At 55.4% G+C, this 16,392-nt stretch overlaps 1 protein-coding gene across 1 annotated transcript in view; it reads left to right on the forward strand.

The window, feature by feature from the left end:
• The window catches only part of svila (supervillin a), a 93,219-nt gene that overhangs the window by 31,428 nt on the left and 45,399 nt on the right, over positions 1–16,392 (forward strand). Inside the window, exons 8-11 of the mRNA XM_056436180.1 lie at positions 8,450–9,286; positions 15,192–15,226; positions 15,972–16,036; positions 16,157–16,174. Of these exons, the coding sequence (XP_056292155.1) occupies positions 8,450–9,286; positions 15,192–15,226; positions 15,972–16,036; positions 16,157–16,174 (955 nt within the window). The remainder of the gene's footprint in view (positions 1–8,449; positions 9,287–15,191; positions 15,227–15,971; positions 16,037–16,156; positions 16,175–16,392) is intronic.

The raw sequence follows: 16,392 nt of genomic DNA on the forward strand, positions 1-16,392 counted from the left end.
GGTCCAGGAGACAGGTAGACGGGGTCTAGAGACAGGTAGACGGGGCCCGAGAGACAGGTAGACGGGGTCCATCAGTCAGGTAGACGGGGTCCAACAGACAGACGGGTCCAGGAGACAGGTAGACGGGGTCTGAGACAGGTAGACGGGGTCCAGCAGACAGGTAGACGGGGTCCAAGAGACAGGTAGACGGGTCCTAGAGACAGGTAGACGGGGTCCAGAGACAGGTAGACGGGGTCTAGAGACAGGTAGACGGGGTCCCAGGAGACAGGTAGACGGGGTCCAGAGACAGGTAGACGGGGTCCTAGAGACAGGTAGACGGGGTCCAGAGACAGGTAGACGGGGTCTAGAGACAGGTAGACGGGGTCCAGGAGACAGGTAGACGGGGTCCAGAGACAGGTAGACGGGTCCAGAGACAGGTAGACGGGTCCAACAGACAGGTAGACGGGGTCCAGGAGACAGGTAGACGGGGTCCAGGAGACAGGTAAACAGGGTCCTAGAGACAGGTAGACGGGGTCCTAGACAGGTAGACGGGGTCCAGGAGACAGGTAGACGGGTTCCAGGAGACAGGTAGACCGGGTCCAAGAGACAGGTAGACGGGGTCTAGAGACAGGTAGACGGGGTCCAGGAGACAGGTAGACGGGGTCCTAGAGACAGGTAGACTGGGTCCAGGAGACAGGTAGACGGGTCCAGAGACAGGTAGACGGGGTCTAGGAGACAGGTAGACGGGGTCCAGAGACAGGTAGACGGGGTCAGGAGACAGGTAGACGGGGTCCAGAGACAGGTAGACGGGGTCTAGAGACAGGTAGACGGGGTCCAGGAGACAGGTAGACGGGGTCCAGGAGACAGGTAGACGGGGTCTAGAGACAGGTAGACGGGGTCCAGGAGACAGGTAGACGGGGTCTAGAGACAGGTAGACGGGGTCCAGGAGACAGGTAGACGGGGTCCAGGAGACAGGTAGACGGGGTCCAGGAGACAGGTAGACGGGGTCTAGAGACAGGTAGACGGGGTCTAGAGACAGGTAGACGGGGTCCAGGAGACAGGTAGACGGGGTCCAGGAGACAGGTAGACGGGGTCTAGAGACAGGTAGACGGGGTCCAGGAGACAGGTAGACGGGGTCCAGGAGACAGGTAGACAGGGTCCAGGAGACAGGTAGACGGGGTCCAGGACACAGGTAGACGGGGTCCTAGAGACAGGTAGACGGGGTCCAGGAGACAGGTAGACGGGGTCCAAGAGACAGGTAGACGGGGTCTAGAGACAGGTAGACGGGGTCCAGGAGACAGGTAGACAGGGTCCTAGAGACAGGTAGACGGGGTCCAGGAGACAGGTAGACGGGGTCCTAGAGACAGGTAGACGGGTCCAGAGACAGGTAGACGGGTCAAGAGACAGGTAGACGGGTCCTAGAGACAGGTAGACAGGGTCCAAGAGACAGGTAGACGGGGTCCAGGAGACAGGTAGACGGGGTCTAGAGACAGGTAGACGGGGTCTAGAGACAGGTAGACAGGTAGACGGGGTCCAGGAGACAGGTAGACGGGGTCTAGAGACAGGTAGACGGGGTCTAGAGACAGGTAGACGGGGTCCAAGAGACAGGTAGACGGGGTCCAGGAGACAGGTAGACAGGGTCTAGAGACAGGTAGACGGGGTCCAGGAGACAGGTAGACGGGGTCCAGGAGACAGGTAGACGGGGTCCAGGAGACAGGTAGACGGGGTCTAGAGACAGGTAGACGGGGTCCAAGAGACAGGTAGACGGGGTCTAGAGACAGGTAGACGGGGTCCAGGAGACAGGTAGACGGGGTCTAGAGACAGGTAGACGGGGTCCAGGAGACAGGTAGACGGGGTCTAGAGACAGGTAGACGGGGTCCAGGAGACAGGTAGACGGGGTCCAAGAGACAGGTAGACGGGGTCCAGGAGACAGGTAGACGGGGTCCAACAGACAGGTAGACGGGGTCCAGGAGACAGGTAGACGGGGTCCAGGAGACAGGTAGACGGGGTCCTAGAGACAGGTAGACGGGGTCCAGGAGACAGGTAGACGGGGCCCAGAGACAGGTAGACGGGGCCTAGAGACAGGTAGACGGGGTCCAGGAGACAGGTAGACGGGGTCCAGAGACAGGTAGACGGGGTCCTAGAGACAGGTAGACGGGTCCAGAGACAGGTAGACGGGCCCAGAGACAGGTAGACGGGGTCCTAGAGACAGGTAGACGGGGTCTAGAGACAGGCAGGGTCTAGAGACAGGTAGACGGGGTCCAGAGACAGGTAGACGGGGTCTCTAGAGACAGGTAGATGGGGTCCCAGAGACAGGTAGACGGGTCCAGAGACAGGTAGACGGGGTCAGGAGACAGGTAGACGGGGTCCTAGAGACAGGTAGACGGGGTCTAGAGACAGGTAGACGGGGTCTAGAGACAGGTAGACGGGGTCCTAGAGACAGGTAGACGGGGTCCAGGAGACAGGTAGACGGGTCCAAGAGACAGGTAGACGGGGTCCAAGAGACAGGTAGACGGGGTCTAGAGACAGGTAGACGGGGTCCAGGAAACAGGTAGACGGGTCCTAAGGAGACAGGTAGACGGGTCCAGAGACAGGTAGACGGGGTCCAGAGACAGGTAGACGGGGTCCAAGAGACAGGTAGACGGGGTCCAGAGACAGGTAGACGGGTCCAGAGACAGGTAGACGGGGTCAGGAGACAGGTAGACGGGTAGACAGGTAGACGGGGTCTAGAGACAGGTAGACGGGGTCCAGGAGACAGGTAGACGGGGTCCTAGAGACAGGTAGACGGGGTCCAGGAGACAGGTAGACGGGGTCCAGGAGACAGGTAGACGGGGTCCTAGAGACAGGTAGACGGGGTCCAGGAGACAGGTAGACGGGGTCCAGGAGACAGGTAGACGGGGTCCTAGAGACAGGTAGACGGGGTCCAGGAGACAGGTAGACAGGGTCCAGGACAGGTAGACGGGTCCAGAGACAGGTAGACGGGTCCAAGAGACAGGTAGACGGGGTCAAGAGACAGGTAGACGGGGTCCTAGAGACAGGTAGACGGGGTCCAAGAGACAGGTAGACGGGGTCAAGAGACAGGTAGACGGGGTCCAAGAGACAGGTAGACGGGGTCTAGAGACAGGTAGACGGGGTCCAAGAGACAGGTAGACGGGTCCAAGAGACAGGTAGATGGGTCTAGAGACAGGTAGACGGGTCCAGAGACAGGTAGACGTCCCAGAGACAGGTACACGGGGTCCAGGAGACAGGTAGACGGGTCAACAGACAGGTAGACGGGGTCTAGGAGACAGGTAGACGGGGTCAGGAGACAGGTAGACGGGGTCCAGGAGACAGGTAGACGGGGTCCAGGAGACAGGTAGACGGGTCCAGAGACAGGTAGACGGGTCCTAGAGACAGGTAGACGGGGTCCTAGAGACAGGTAGACGGGGTCCAAGAGACAGGTAGACGGGTCCAGGAGACAGGTAGACGGGGTCCTAGAGACAGGTAGACGGGGTCTAGAGACAGGTAGACGGGGTCCTAGAGACAGGTAGACGGGGTCTAGAGACAGGTAGACAGGGTCCAGAGACAGGTAGACGGGGTCCAGGAGACAGGTAGACGGGGTCCAGGACACAGGTAGACGGGGTCCTAGAGACAGGTAGACGGGGTCCAACAGACAGGTAGACGGGGTCCAGGAGACAGGTAGACGGGGTCCAGGAGACAGGTAGACAGGGTCCAGGAGACAGGTAGACGGGGTCCAAGAGACAGGTAGACGGGGTCCAGGAGACAGGTAGACAGGGTCCAGGAGACAGGTAGACGGGGTCCAGGAGACAGGTAGACGGGGTCTAGAGACAGGTAGACGGGGTCCAGGAGACAGGTAGACGGGGTCTAGAGACAGGAGACAGGTAGACGGGGTCCAGGAGACAGGTAGACAGGGTCCAACAGACAGGTAGACGGGGTCCAGGAGACAGGTAGACGGGGTCCTAGAGACAGGTAGACGGGGTCCAACAGACAGGTAGACGGGGTCCAGGAGACAGGTAGACGGGGTCTAGAGACAGGTAGACGGGGTCCAGGAGACAGGTAGACGGGGTCCAGGAGACAGGTAGACGGGGTCTAGAGACAGGTAGACGGGGTCCAGGAGACAGGTAGACGGGGTCCAGGAGACAGGTAGACAGGGTCCAGGAGACAGGTAGACAGGGTCCAGGAGACAGGTAGACGGGGTCCAGGAGACAGGTAGACGGGGTCCAGGAGACAGGTAGACGGGTCCAAGAGACAGGTAGACGGGGTCCAGGAGACAGGTAGACGGGGTCCAAGAGACAGGTAGACGGGGTCCAGGAGACAGGTAGACGGGGTCCAGGAGACAGGTAGACGGGGTCCAACAGACAGGTAGACGGGGTCCAGGAGACAGGTAGACGGGGTCCAAGAGACAGGTAGACAGGGTCCTAGAGACAGGTAGACAGGGTCCAACAGACAGGTAGACGGGGTCCAGGAGACAGGTAGACGGGGTCCTAGAGACAGGTAGACGGGGTCCAGGAGACAGGTAGACGGGGTCTAGAGACAGGTAGACGGGGTCCAACAGACAGGTAGACGGGGTCCAGGAGACAGGTAGACAGGGTCCAGAGACAGGTAGACGGGGTCCAGAGACAGGTAGACGGGGTCCAGAGACAGGTAGACGGGTCCAGGAGACAGGTAGACGGGGTCCGAGACAGGTAGACGGGTCCTAGAGACAGGTAGACGGGGTCCTAGAGACAGGTAGACGGGGTCCAGAGACAGGTAGACGGGGTCCAGGAGACAGGTAGACGGGGTCCAAGAGACAGGTAGACGGGGTCCAAGAGACAGGTAGACGGGGTCCTAGAGACAGGTAGACAGGGTCCAACAGACAGGTAGACGGGGTCCAGGAGACAGGTAGACGGGGTCCAGGAGACAGGTAGACGGGGTCCTAGAGACAGGTAGACGGGGTCCTAGAGACAGGTAGACAGGGTCCAGGAGACAGGTAGACGGGGTCCAGGAGACAGGTAGACGGGGTCCTAGAGACAGGTAGACGGGGTCCTAGAGACAGGTAGACGGGGTCCAACAGACAGGTAGACGGGGTCCAGGAGACAGGTAGACGGGGTCCAGGAGACAGGTAGACGGGGTCCAGGAGACAGGTAGACGGGGTCCAGGAGACAGGTAGACAGGGTCCAGGAGACAGGTAGACGGGGTCCAGGAGACAGGTAGACGGGGTCCAGGAGACAGGTAGACGGGGTCCTAGAGACAGGTAGACGGGGTCCAGGAGACAGGTAGACGGGGTCCTAGAGACAGGTAGACGGGGTCCAACAGACAGGTAGACGGGGTCCAGGAGACAGGTAGACGGGGTCCAGGAGACAGGTAGACCGGGTCCAAGAGACAGGTAGACGGGGTCCTAGAGACAGGTAGACGGGGTCCAAGAGACAGGTAGACGGGGTCCAGGAGACAGGTAGACAGGGTCCAGGAGACAGGTAGACAGGGTCCAGGAGACAGGTAGACGGGGTCCAGGAGACAGGTAGACAGGGTCCAACAGACAGGTAGACGGGGTCCAGGAGACAGGTAGACGGGGTCCAGGAGACAGGTAGACGGGGTCCAGGAGACAGGTAGACGGGGTCCAGGAGACAGGTAGACGGGGTCCAAGAGACAGGTAGACGGGGTCCAGGAGACAGGTAGACGGGGTCCTAGAGACAGGTAGACGGGGTCCTAGAGACAGGTAGACGGGGTCCAACAGACAGGTAGACGGGGTCCAGGAGACAGGTAGACGGGGTCCTAGAGACAGGTAGACGGGGTCCTAGAGACAGGTAGACAGGGTCCAACAGGTAGACAGGGTCCAACAGACAGGTAGACGGGGTCCAGGAGACAGGTAGACGGGGTCCAACAGACAGGTAGACGGGGTCCAACAGACAGGTAGACGGGGTCCAAGAGACAGGTAGACGGGGTCCAGGAGACAGGTAGACGGGGTCCTAGAGACAGGTAGACAGGGTCCAACAGACAGGTAGACGGGGTCCAGGAGACAGGTAGACGGGGTCTAGAGACAGGTAGACGGGGTCTAGAGACAGGTAGACGGGGTCCAGGAGACAGGTAGACGGGGTCCAAGAGACAGGTAGACGGGGTCCTAGAGACAGGTAGACAGGGTCCAACAGACAGGTAGACGGGGTCCAAGAGACAGGTAGACGGGGTCCAGGAGACAGGTAGACGGGGTCCTAGAGACAGGTAGACAGGGTCCAACAGACAGGTAGACGGGGTCCTAGAGACAGGTAGACGGGGTCCAGGAGACAGGTAGACGGGGTCCAGGAGACAGGTAGACGGGGTCCTAGAGACAGGTAGACGGGGTCCTAGAGACAGGTAGACAGGGTCTAGAGACAGGTAGACGGGGTCCAGGAGACAGGTAGACGGGGTCCAAGAGACAGGTAGATGTGTTGGAAGTAGAAATCGTTGAAGATAATTGGTCACGGTTGATGGAGAAAAGCCCTCCAAATATACACCAGGGCATACAGCGGTTTCCAAGGCCATTCCACTTGAGGACTGATCACTGGTTTAGGGCAAGAGATCTGCAAGATCACTGCTTCAAGGCCTCCACCATCATCCCCGTCCCCAAAAAACCCAAGATCACAGGACTCAATGACTACAGGCCCGTCGCCCTGCCCTCTGTGGTCATGAAGTCCTTTGAACGCTTGGTCCTGTCACACCTCAAGACCATCACCGACCCACTCCTGGACCCCCTGCAGTTCGCCTACAGAGCCAACAGGTCTGCAGACGATGCAGTCAACATGGCCCTTCACTACATCCTCCAGCATCTGGACTCCCGAGGAACCTACGCCAGGATCCTGTTTGTGACTTCAGCCTGTCAATTCCATCATCCTGCCCTGTTGCAGGACAAGCTCTCCCAGCTGCACGTGTCGACTCCACCTGCAGGTGGATCACAGACTTCCTGACCGACAGGAAGCAGCACGTGAGGCTGGGGAAACACGCCTCAGGCTCCGGACCACCAGCACGGGTTCCCCCAAGGCTGTGTTCTCCTCTGCTGTTCTCCTGTACACCAACAGCTGCACCTCCAGTCACCAGTCCGTCAAGCTCCTAAAGTTCATGATGACACCACCCTCATTGACTATCTCTGGCGGACGAGACCGCCACAGGTGGGAGACTGACCACCTGGTGACCTGGTGCAGCCAGAACAACCTGAGCTCAACGCCTGAAGACAGTGGAGATGGTTGTGATTTCAGGAGGAATGCAGCCCCACCCGCCTCTCATCCTGTGTGACTCTGCCGACGCTGTGGAGTCCCACCGCTCCTGGCCCATCATCTCCCAGGACCTCAAGTGGAGCTGAACATCGGCCCATCTCCAAGAAGGCCCAGCAGAGGATGTTCTTCCTGAGGCAGCTGAGGAAATTCAACTGCCAGGGAAGATGATGGTACAGTTCACACGGCCATCGCTGAGTCCATCATCTGCCCTCCATCACCGCCTGGCACCCTGCAGCCACAGCCAAAGACAAGCGCAGGCTGCAGAGCATCATCCGCCGGCCGAGAGGGTTATCGGCTGCAATCTGCCTTCCTCCAGGTCCTGTTCACTTCCAGGTCACTGAAGCGGCCAGAAAGATTGTCGCCACCTCCCACCCTGACACTCCTGTTCGAGTCCCTCCTCGGGAGGAGGCTGCGGTCCATCATGACCACGACCTCCGCCACACCAATAGCTTTTTCCGACGGCGTCGGCTCATCAGACCCCGGGACTGACTGACTGTCACCCCAGGACTACCACCTCTTCTTCCACCTTCCTCTCCTCCTTCTTCCCGCTGCTTCCTCTTCCTCCTCCTGCCTCTTCCTCCCACACCTCCTCCCTCCTTGCGCTGATTTTTGTTTGTCATGTCCAAATGTTGCACCTTCCACCAAAAAAAATTCCTCGTTTGTTTGTGAAAACATTCATTCTTTGGCAATAAACCTGTTTCTGATTCTGATTCTGATTCTGATTAATCTTGCCTCAAATAGTTAAAATTTTTTCATTAAAGAAGTTCATAAAGTCATTACTACTGAGGTCTATAGGAATGCTCGGCTCCACAGAGCTGTGACTCTCTGTCAGCCTGGCTACAGTGCTAAAGAGAAACCTGGGGTGGTTCTTATTGTTCTCAATTACTGATGAGTAATAGGCTGCTCTGGCATTACGGAGGGCCTTCTTATAAGTTTTAAGACTATCTCGCCAAACTAAGCGCTATTCTTCCAGATGAGTTGAACGCCATATGCTTTCAAGCTTTCGTGACGTTTGCTTTAGTTTGCGGGTCTGAGGGGGTCTCTACTTGCTCTATACCAGCCCTATTGCTTTACACCCAGCCCTATTGCTCTATACCCAGCCCTAAAACTAGACAAGAGGATGAGTCGGCTTTAGAAGTAGAAGTTCTTTGTCTGCTCCTTCTATCAAACCAAGTCCTCTTCTATGTGACATATGCTGTGTCTAAACATAGAGTACAGATATTAACCAACCCTTTGTTTCCCTGAAGAATCCGAGTTAGGGAGAGACTTGCCAAGGAGGAGGGCCGCCAGAGGAGCCCAGAGCTGGGAAATGTTACGGAAGTGACAGGGTATCGCAGACCCCAGACTCAAACCTCTACACACCATCATGCAGATCCACCAGGGCCCCATCAGGTCTACCCCCATCCTCAGCATCATCCCCAGGCTTGTCTCAGCCGACCTGGGCCACCGGAAGGTCAAGAAGTTGGGGATTACCCCACTTACTTGTCCATGGCTTCCGGTCCCACGTCCGGTTCCGGGCAGCAAGAGCCACAGGAAGACGATACTGAGGAGTCGGAGGACATCAAGACAGAGAGCCTCTTGAGGAGCAGGAGAGCAGTGCTGCCCTCAGAGATTCGCCGCAGGGAGAGGAGCACTGAGGACCCATGGAGAGGAAGGGGGGAGGAGGAGCAAGGGAATACAAGGGTGCTGAGTCTGGCAAGAGAGGCAGACGTAGAAGAACCGGCAAGAGGACGCCGCCGAACCAGAGCCAGGATGGACGAAACGGAGCATACCTCCCCGGGAGGTCTGCCAGCACCAGACAGGCCGGGAGAGCAGGAGAACGCCAACTACATCCACAAAGGGGGGAACGCCACCTGCATCCAGCCCAAAGCAGCCCCGAGCCGCCTGGTGTCCGATGCTGGGGATCCACCAGGGTTCAATCGGAGGAACCCGCCGCAGCACGCCCACCACCCCAGAGCGGTCAGCGAGGCCGACGGTGTCGGCATCCAAGCGAGTCCCCAGGACAGTCGGGTGTCTGTGGCCCAGCTCAGGCACTCCTACATCGAGAGCACCACCACCCCTCCCACCGTCCGCAGGAACGAGCTGTAGGTGGAAAAGTAAAATGCTGCACTACCACTACTCACCACTAGCTCACACTGATGCTGGTTCACCAACATCTCAGGCTGATGAATGATTCACAAGCAGCTGTGCCTGGTGTGAAGTCGACAGCACAGTTTGGTTCTAATCTTGCTGTATGGCCTAACCCACGCTGCCTGTGATCCATGTGTTTGGTTCTGTTTGGCTGTCGGACCTGTTTAGTGAATGTGTGCCTGTTAGCCGCTAATACGCCCGCATGGTCCTGCTCACATAGTTAGAGACCAGGGGTGTGGCTGAATATTCAACCCGCCACCTCAGTCCCTCTCTGTCTCTCGCTCACCACGCTGTAGCTTCTCTTCTTTCTATCCGTTGTTGTCCTCGGTCGGCCCTGCAGCCAGGCAGTGGGGGCCGGGGCTCATGCAGGCTCCGGGGCCCCGTGGAGAGGGGGGAGGAACAGAGGGCGCAGGCCCCGGCAGTATGCCGATCCCGGGGAGAGTAGAAAGACCTCAGAGAGGTTTAGGACGCAGCCCGTCACCTCTGCTGAGCGCCAGGAGACCGATAGGTACTGCTCTGCTGCTGCATGGCTGAGAGCAAAGCATGCTGGGAAGTATCCCCATCACGCATGGCAAAGGAATCGGAACATAATGTGGATTTTATAATACTTCATGCACAGACATGGTGGATGATACTAATCATCAAGTATATGCAGTCCACTATTCTTATGTACAATAAGTCATTCTTTAGTATCTAGGAGACAATAATCAGATCAATACGGTGAGCTGATCATGTGCACACTCAACTCCTTCACTCACCTCCTTCACTCACCTCCTTGATGTGACCCCTCACAATATTATCAAGCCGGGAAGCTTAAAGGCCAAAGGTCCCTCTGATTGGACCTTGGCATTAGTCATCACATCTGACCGTCCTGAGGAAACATGAATGGGCCTTTTGTTGGTGATCTCTCCCTGAGGACGTGGAACCAAGTCCACTTCAATAAAGCCCACTTCAGTAAAGCCCACTTCAGTAAAGCCCACTTCAGTAAAGTCCACTTCAGTAAAGCCCACTTCAGTAAAGTCCACTTCAGTAAAGCCCACTTCAGTAAAGTCCACTTCAGTAAGGTCCACTTCAGTAAAGTCCACTTCAATAAAGCCCACTTCAATAAAGTCCACTTCAGTAAAGTCCACTTCAGTAAAGCCCACTTCAGTAAAGTCCACTTCAGTAAAGTCCACTTCAATAAAGCCCACTTCAGTAAAGTCCACTTCAGTAAAGCCCACTTCAGTAAAGTCCACTTCAATAAAGTCAACTTCAGTAAAGCCCACTTCAGTAAAGCCCTCTTCAGTAAAGCCCACTTCAGTAAAGCCCTCTTCAGTAAAGTCCACTTCAATAAAGCCCACTTCAGTAAAGTCCACTTCAGTAAAGTCCACTTCAATAAAGCCCACTTCAGTAAAGTCCACTTCAGTAAAGCCCACTTCAGTAAAGTCCACTTCAATAAAGTCCACTTCAGTAAAGTCCACTTCAATAAAGCCCACTTCAGTAAAGTCCACTTCAGTAAAGTCCACTTCAATAAAGTCCACTTCAGTAAAGCCCACTTCAATACAGTCCACTTCAATAAAGCCCACTTCAGTAAAGTCCACTTCAGTAAAGTCCACTTCAATAAAGTCCACTTCAGTAAAATCCACTTCAGTAAAGTCCACTTCAGTAAAGCCCTCTTCAGTAAAGTCCACTTCAATAAAGCCCACTTCAGTAAAGTCCACTTCAATAAAGCCCACTTCAATAAAGTCCACTTCAGTAAAGTCCACTTCAAGAAAGTCCACTTCAGTAAAGCCCTCTTCAGTAAAGTCCACTTCAGTAAAGTCTACTTAAGTAAAGTCCACTTCAGTAAAGTCCACTTCAATAAAGCCCACTTCAGTAAAGCCCACTTCAGTAAAGTCCACTTCAGTAAAGCCCTCTTCAGTAAAGTCCACTTAAGTAAAGTCTACTTAAGTAAAGTCCACTTCAGTAAAGTCCACTTCAATAAAGTCCACTTCAGTAAAGCCCACTTCAATAAAGTCCACTTCAGTAAAGCACTCTTCAGTAAAGCCCACTTCAATAAAGTCCACTTCAATAAAGCCCACTTCAGTAAAGCCCACTTCCGGACTGCTTCCTTTATCCTGTCTCCTGTCTCCTCTCTCCTCTCTCCTGTCTCCTCTCTCCTCTCTTCTGTCTCCTCTCTCCTGTCTCCTCTCTCCTGTCTCCTCTCTCCAGTCTCCTGTCTTCTGTCTCCTCTCTCCTGTCTCCTCTCTCATCTCTCATCTCTCCTCTCTCCTGTCTCCTGTCTCATCTCTCCTCTCTCCTGTCTCCTGTCTCCTCTCTCCTGTCTCCTGTCTTGTGTCTCCTCTCTCATCTCTCCTGTCTCCTCTCTCCTGTCTCCTGTCTCCTCTCTCCTGTCTTCTGTCTCCTCTCTCCAGTCTCCTGTCTTCTCTCCAGTCTCCTGTCTTCTGTCTCCTCCTGTCTCCTCTCTCCCTGTCTCCTGTCTCCTCTCTCCTCTCCACTCTCTCCTCTCCCGTCTCCTCTCCTGTCTCCTGTCTCTCCTGGTCCTCCCTGTCTCCTCTCTCTCTTCCGCCTCTCTCTCTGTCTCCTCTCTCCTCTCTCCTGTCTCCTCTCTCCTGTCTCCTCTCCTGTCTCCCTCTCTCCTCTCCTCTCTGTCTCCTCTCCTCTCTCCTGTCTCCTCTTCCGCTCTCCTCTCTTCTGTCTCCTGTCTCCTGTCTCCTCTCTCATGGCCTTCTCTCTTCTGTCTCCTGTCTCCTCTCTTCTGTCTCATCTCTCCTGTCTCCTCTCTTCTGTCTCCTCTTTCCTGTCTCCTGTCTTCTGTCTCCTCTTTCCTGTCTCCTGTCTTCTGTCTCCTCTCTCCTGTCTCCTCTCTTCTGTCTCCTCTTTCCTGTCTCCTGTCTTCTGTCTCCTGTCTCCTCTCTTCTGTCTCCTGTCTTCTGTCTCCTGTCTCTGTCTCTCCCCTCCTCTCTTCTCCTCTCCTGTCTCCCTCCTGTCTCCTGTCTCCTCTTTCCTGTCTCCTGTCTTCTGTCTCCTGTCTCCTCTCTTCTGTCTCCTCTCTCCTGTCTTCTGTCTCCTCTCTACTTTCTCCTCTCTCCTGTCTCCTCTCTCCTCTCCTCTCTCTGTCTCCTCTCTCCTGTCTCCTCTCTCCTCTCTTCTGTCTCCTCTCTCCTGTCTCCTCCTCTCTCCTGTCTCCTGTCTCCTCTCTCCTGTCTTCTGTCTCCTCTCCTGTCTCCTCTCCTCTCTCCTGTCTCCTGTCTCCTGTCTTCTGTCTCTCCTCTCTACCGTCTCCTCTCCTGTCTCCTCTCTCCTGTCTCCTCTCCTGTCTCCTCTCTCCTCTCTCGCTCTCCTCTCTCCTGTCTCCTCTCTTCTGTCTCCTCTCTCCTGTCTCCTCTCTTCTGTCTCCTCTCTCCTGTCTCCTCTCTCCTCTCTTCTGTCTCCTCTCCTGTCTCCTCTCTCCTGTCTTCTGTCTCCTCTTTCCTGTCTCCTCTCCTGTCTTCTGTCTCCTCTCTCTGTCTCCTCTCTCCTGTCTTCTGTCTCCTCTCTCCTCTCTTCTGTCTCCTCTCTCCTGTCTCCTCTCTCCTGTCTTCTGTCTCCTCTCTCTGTCTCCTCTCTCCTGTCTCCTCTCTCCTCTCTTCTGTCTCCTCTCTCCTCTCTCCTCTCCTGTCTCCTCTCTCTCTCCTCTCTTCTGTCTCCTCTCTCCTGTCTCCTCTCTCCTGTCTCCTCTCCTCTTCTCTCTCCTCTCCTCTCCTCTCTCCTGTCTCCTCCTGTCTTCTGTCCTCTCTCCCTTCTGTCTCCTCCTCTCCTCCTGTCTCCTGTCTCCTCTCTCCTGTCTCCTCCTGTCTCCTCTCTCCTGTCTCCTCCTCCTCTCTGTCTCCTGTCCTCCTCTCCTGTCTCCTCTCTTCTGTCTCTGGTCTCCTCTCTCCTGTCTCCTCTCTCCTTCTGTCTCCTCTCTCCTCTCTTCTGTCTCCTCTCTCCTGTCTCCTCTCCTGTCTCCTCTTCCGCTCTCCTCTCTCCTGTCTCCTATCTCCTCTCTTCTGTCTCCTCTCTCCTGTCTTCTGTCTCCTCTCTTCTGTCTCCTCTCCTGTCTCCTCTCTCCTGTCTCCTCTCTCCTGTCTCCTCTCTCCTGTCTCCTGTCTCCTCTCCTCCTCTCTCTCTCCTCTCTCCTCTCCTGTCTCCTCTCTCTCCTGTCTCCTCTCTCCTTTCTCCTCTCTGTCTCCTCTCTCTCCTGTCTCCTCTCTCTGTCTCCTCTTTCCTGTCTCCTCTCCTCTCCTGTCTCCTCTCCTCTTCTCTCTCCACTCCTCTCCTGTCTCCTCTTCTCTCTCCTCTCTTCTCTCTCCTGTCTCCTCTTCTGTCTCCTCTCTTCTGTCTCCTCTCCTCTTCTCTCTCCTCTCCTCTCTCCTGTCTCCTCTCCTCTTCTCTCTCCTCTCCTCTTCACTTCTCTCTCCTGTCTCCTCTTCTCTCTCCTCTCCTGTCTCTCTCTCCTCTCTCCTCTCTTGTGTCTCCTCTTTCCTGTCCCCTCTCTCCTCTCCACTCTCTCCTGTCTCCTCTCTCCTCCTGTCTCCTCTTCCTGTCTCTCTCCTCTCCTGTCTCCTCTTCTCTCTCCTGTCTCCTCTCCTCTCTTCTCTCTCCTGTCTCCTCTCCTCTCTCTCCTGTCTCCTCTCTCCTCTCCTCTCCTCTCCTGTCTCCTCTCCTCTCCTGTCTCCTCTCCTCTCTCCTCTCCTGTCTCCTCTCTCCTCTCTTCTCTCCTGTCTCCTCTCCTGTCTCCTCTCTCCTCTCTCCTGTCTCTTCTGTCCTCTTCTGTCTCCTCTCTCCTGTCTCCTCTCTCCTCTCCTGTCTCCTCTCTCCTCTCTCCTGTCTCCTCTCTCCTCTCCTGTCTCCTCTCTCCTCTCCTGTCTCCTCTCCTCTCTCCTGTCTCTCCTCCTCTGTCCTGTCTCCTCTCTCCTGTCTTCTGTCTCCTCTCTTCTGTCTCCTCTCTCCTCTCTCTCCTGTCTTCTCTCTCCTCTCCTCTCTCCTGTCTCCTGTCTCCTCTCCTGTCTCCTCTCCTCTCCTCTCTCCTCTCCTCTCTCCTGTCTTCTCTCTCCTCTCCTCTCTCCTGTCTCCTGTCTCCTCTCTCCTGTCTTCTGTCTCCTCTCTCCTCTCTTCTGTCTCCTCTCTCCTGTCTCCTCTCTCCTCTCCTCTCTCCTGTCTTCTGTCTCCTCTCTCCTCTCTTCTGTCTCCTCTTTCCTCTCTCCTGTCTCCTGTCTCCTCTCTCCTCTCTTCTGTCTCCTCTCTCCTGTCTTCTGTCTCCTCTCCTGTCTCCTCTTCTGTCTCCTCTCCTCTCTCTCCTGTCTCCTCTCCTCTCTCCTGTCTTCTGTCTCCTCTCTCCTCTCTTCTCTCCTGTCTTGTGTCTCCTCTCTCCTGTCTCCTCTCCTGTCTCCTCTCTTCTGTCTCCTCTTCTCTCCTCTCTCTCTCTCTCCTGTCTCCTCTCTCCTGTCTTCTGTCTCCTCTCCTGTCTCCTCTCTCCTCTCTTCTGTCTCCTCTCTCCTGTCTCCTCTCCTGTCTCCTGTCTCCTCTCTCCTGTCTCCTCTCCTGTCTCCTCTCTCCTGTCTCCTCTCTCCTGTCTCCTCTCTCCTCTCTTCTGTCTCCTCTCTTCTCTCTTCTGTCTCCTGTCTCCTCTCTTCTGTCTTCTGTCTCCTCTCTCCTGTCTCCTCTCTCCTCTCTTCTGTCTCCTGTCTCCTCTCTCCTGTCCCTAACCACTCACCACCCTCTGAGGGCCAGTTAGATAGATAGATAGATATATACTTTATTAATCCCCAAGGGGAAATTTGTCGTCAGTTACACAGTGTTGCCATGGAAACAACTTATTTTTGCTGATTGTCTTATTCTTTTTTCACTTTTCCGAAGGTCCCGTGCCCGTTCAGATCTTGCTCCCGCTAAAGGTAAGACGTCTTTTTGTTACCCCCCCCCCCCCCCCCCAGCGTGTCTTCAATATGTGATGTTCAGAACACACCTGTTGCAGTGGCTTCAGGTGAAGAAGGCCTGTCAGCATGTGGTGATGAACTGGTTCTAGAGGACCAGGTCCACTGGGAGCTGCTGCAGTGGGGGGTAGTGGCTTCAGCTTTAGGGGAATCACCACCATGTACATGTTCGACCAGTTAGACGACTTGGCAGAAGCCACCGCCACACTGTTCATCCTGTGGCTGCCAATGAGAAGACATGACGACCTGAGCGCCACACCTGCTGCCAGCAGCGTGAATGACATGTTCCAAAGCTTGAAGACGAAGTGTCAGGGACAGAAGAACTCTAAGGTCTTCTTCTCTCTCCACAAGCTCCACATTCAGAAGCTGTGTGTGTGATATAAATGCCCCCACACACACACAGCGTATATCTCATTTAGTTATGTGTAATAATTACACCAGAGAACTTTGCCAGACTTCTATTTCTCTAGGCTCCGCCCACGTCAAGCTCTCACTGGCTGAAGAAGCCGATGATGATGATGATGGTGGTGAAGTTTTAAAAAAAATCAGCGCTTCCCACTCAGTCATTTAAATGACCCGGCTGGACGGAGGGAGGCTGAAGCAGCTGCTAGCTAGCACATTAGAATGTTCTCCGTCTCTCATGTTCTCCGCTGGAGGTCCCCAGGGTGTCTCCGTTGGTAACGCCGTGCTCTCTGTCGCCCCCTAGCTGACGAAGAGAAGCTGGATGAACGGGCCAAGCTGAGCGTGGCGGCTAAGCGCTCTCTCTTCAGGGTGAGCTGTTGGACACAAACACCGACACGTTTATTCTTCATTTAAGAATGAATATAAAGAATATACACTTTTATTAATCCCCAAGGGGAAATTAGTTCTCTGCATTTAACCCATCCTTAGTTATTAAGGAGCAGTGGGCTGCGGTGAAGCGCCCGGGAAGCAACTGGGGTTCAGTGCCTTGCTCAAGGACACTTCGACTTGCAACTAATGGGGAGAGCGGGGATCGAACCCACAACCCTGCGGTTGCAGGACGGCCCTCTTACCCCACTGAGCTAAAGCCACCCCAAAGTACATCAGAGACAGAGGGATGCACTTCATGTGTCTCGGAAGCCCGATGTGTCTCTTTAGAATACTAA

Source organism: Pseudoliparis swirei, chromosome 17, assembly GCF_029220125.1.
Source record: "Pseudoliparis swirei isolate HS2019 ecotype Mariana Trench chromosome 17, NWPU_hadal_v1, whole genome shotgun sequence".
Classification (NCBI taxonomy): Eukaryota; Metazoa; Chordata; class Actinopteri; order Perciformes; family Liparidae; genus Pseudoliparis; species Pseudoliparis swirei.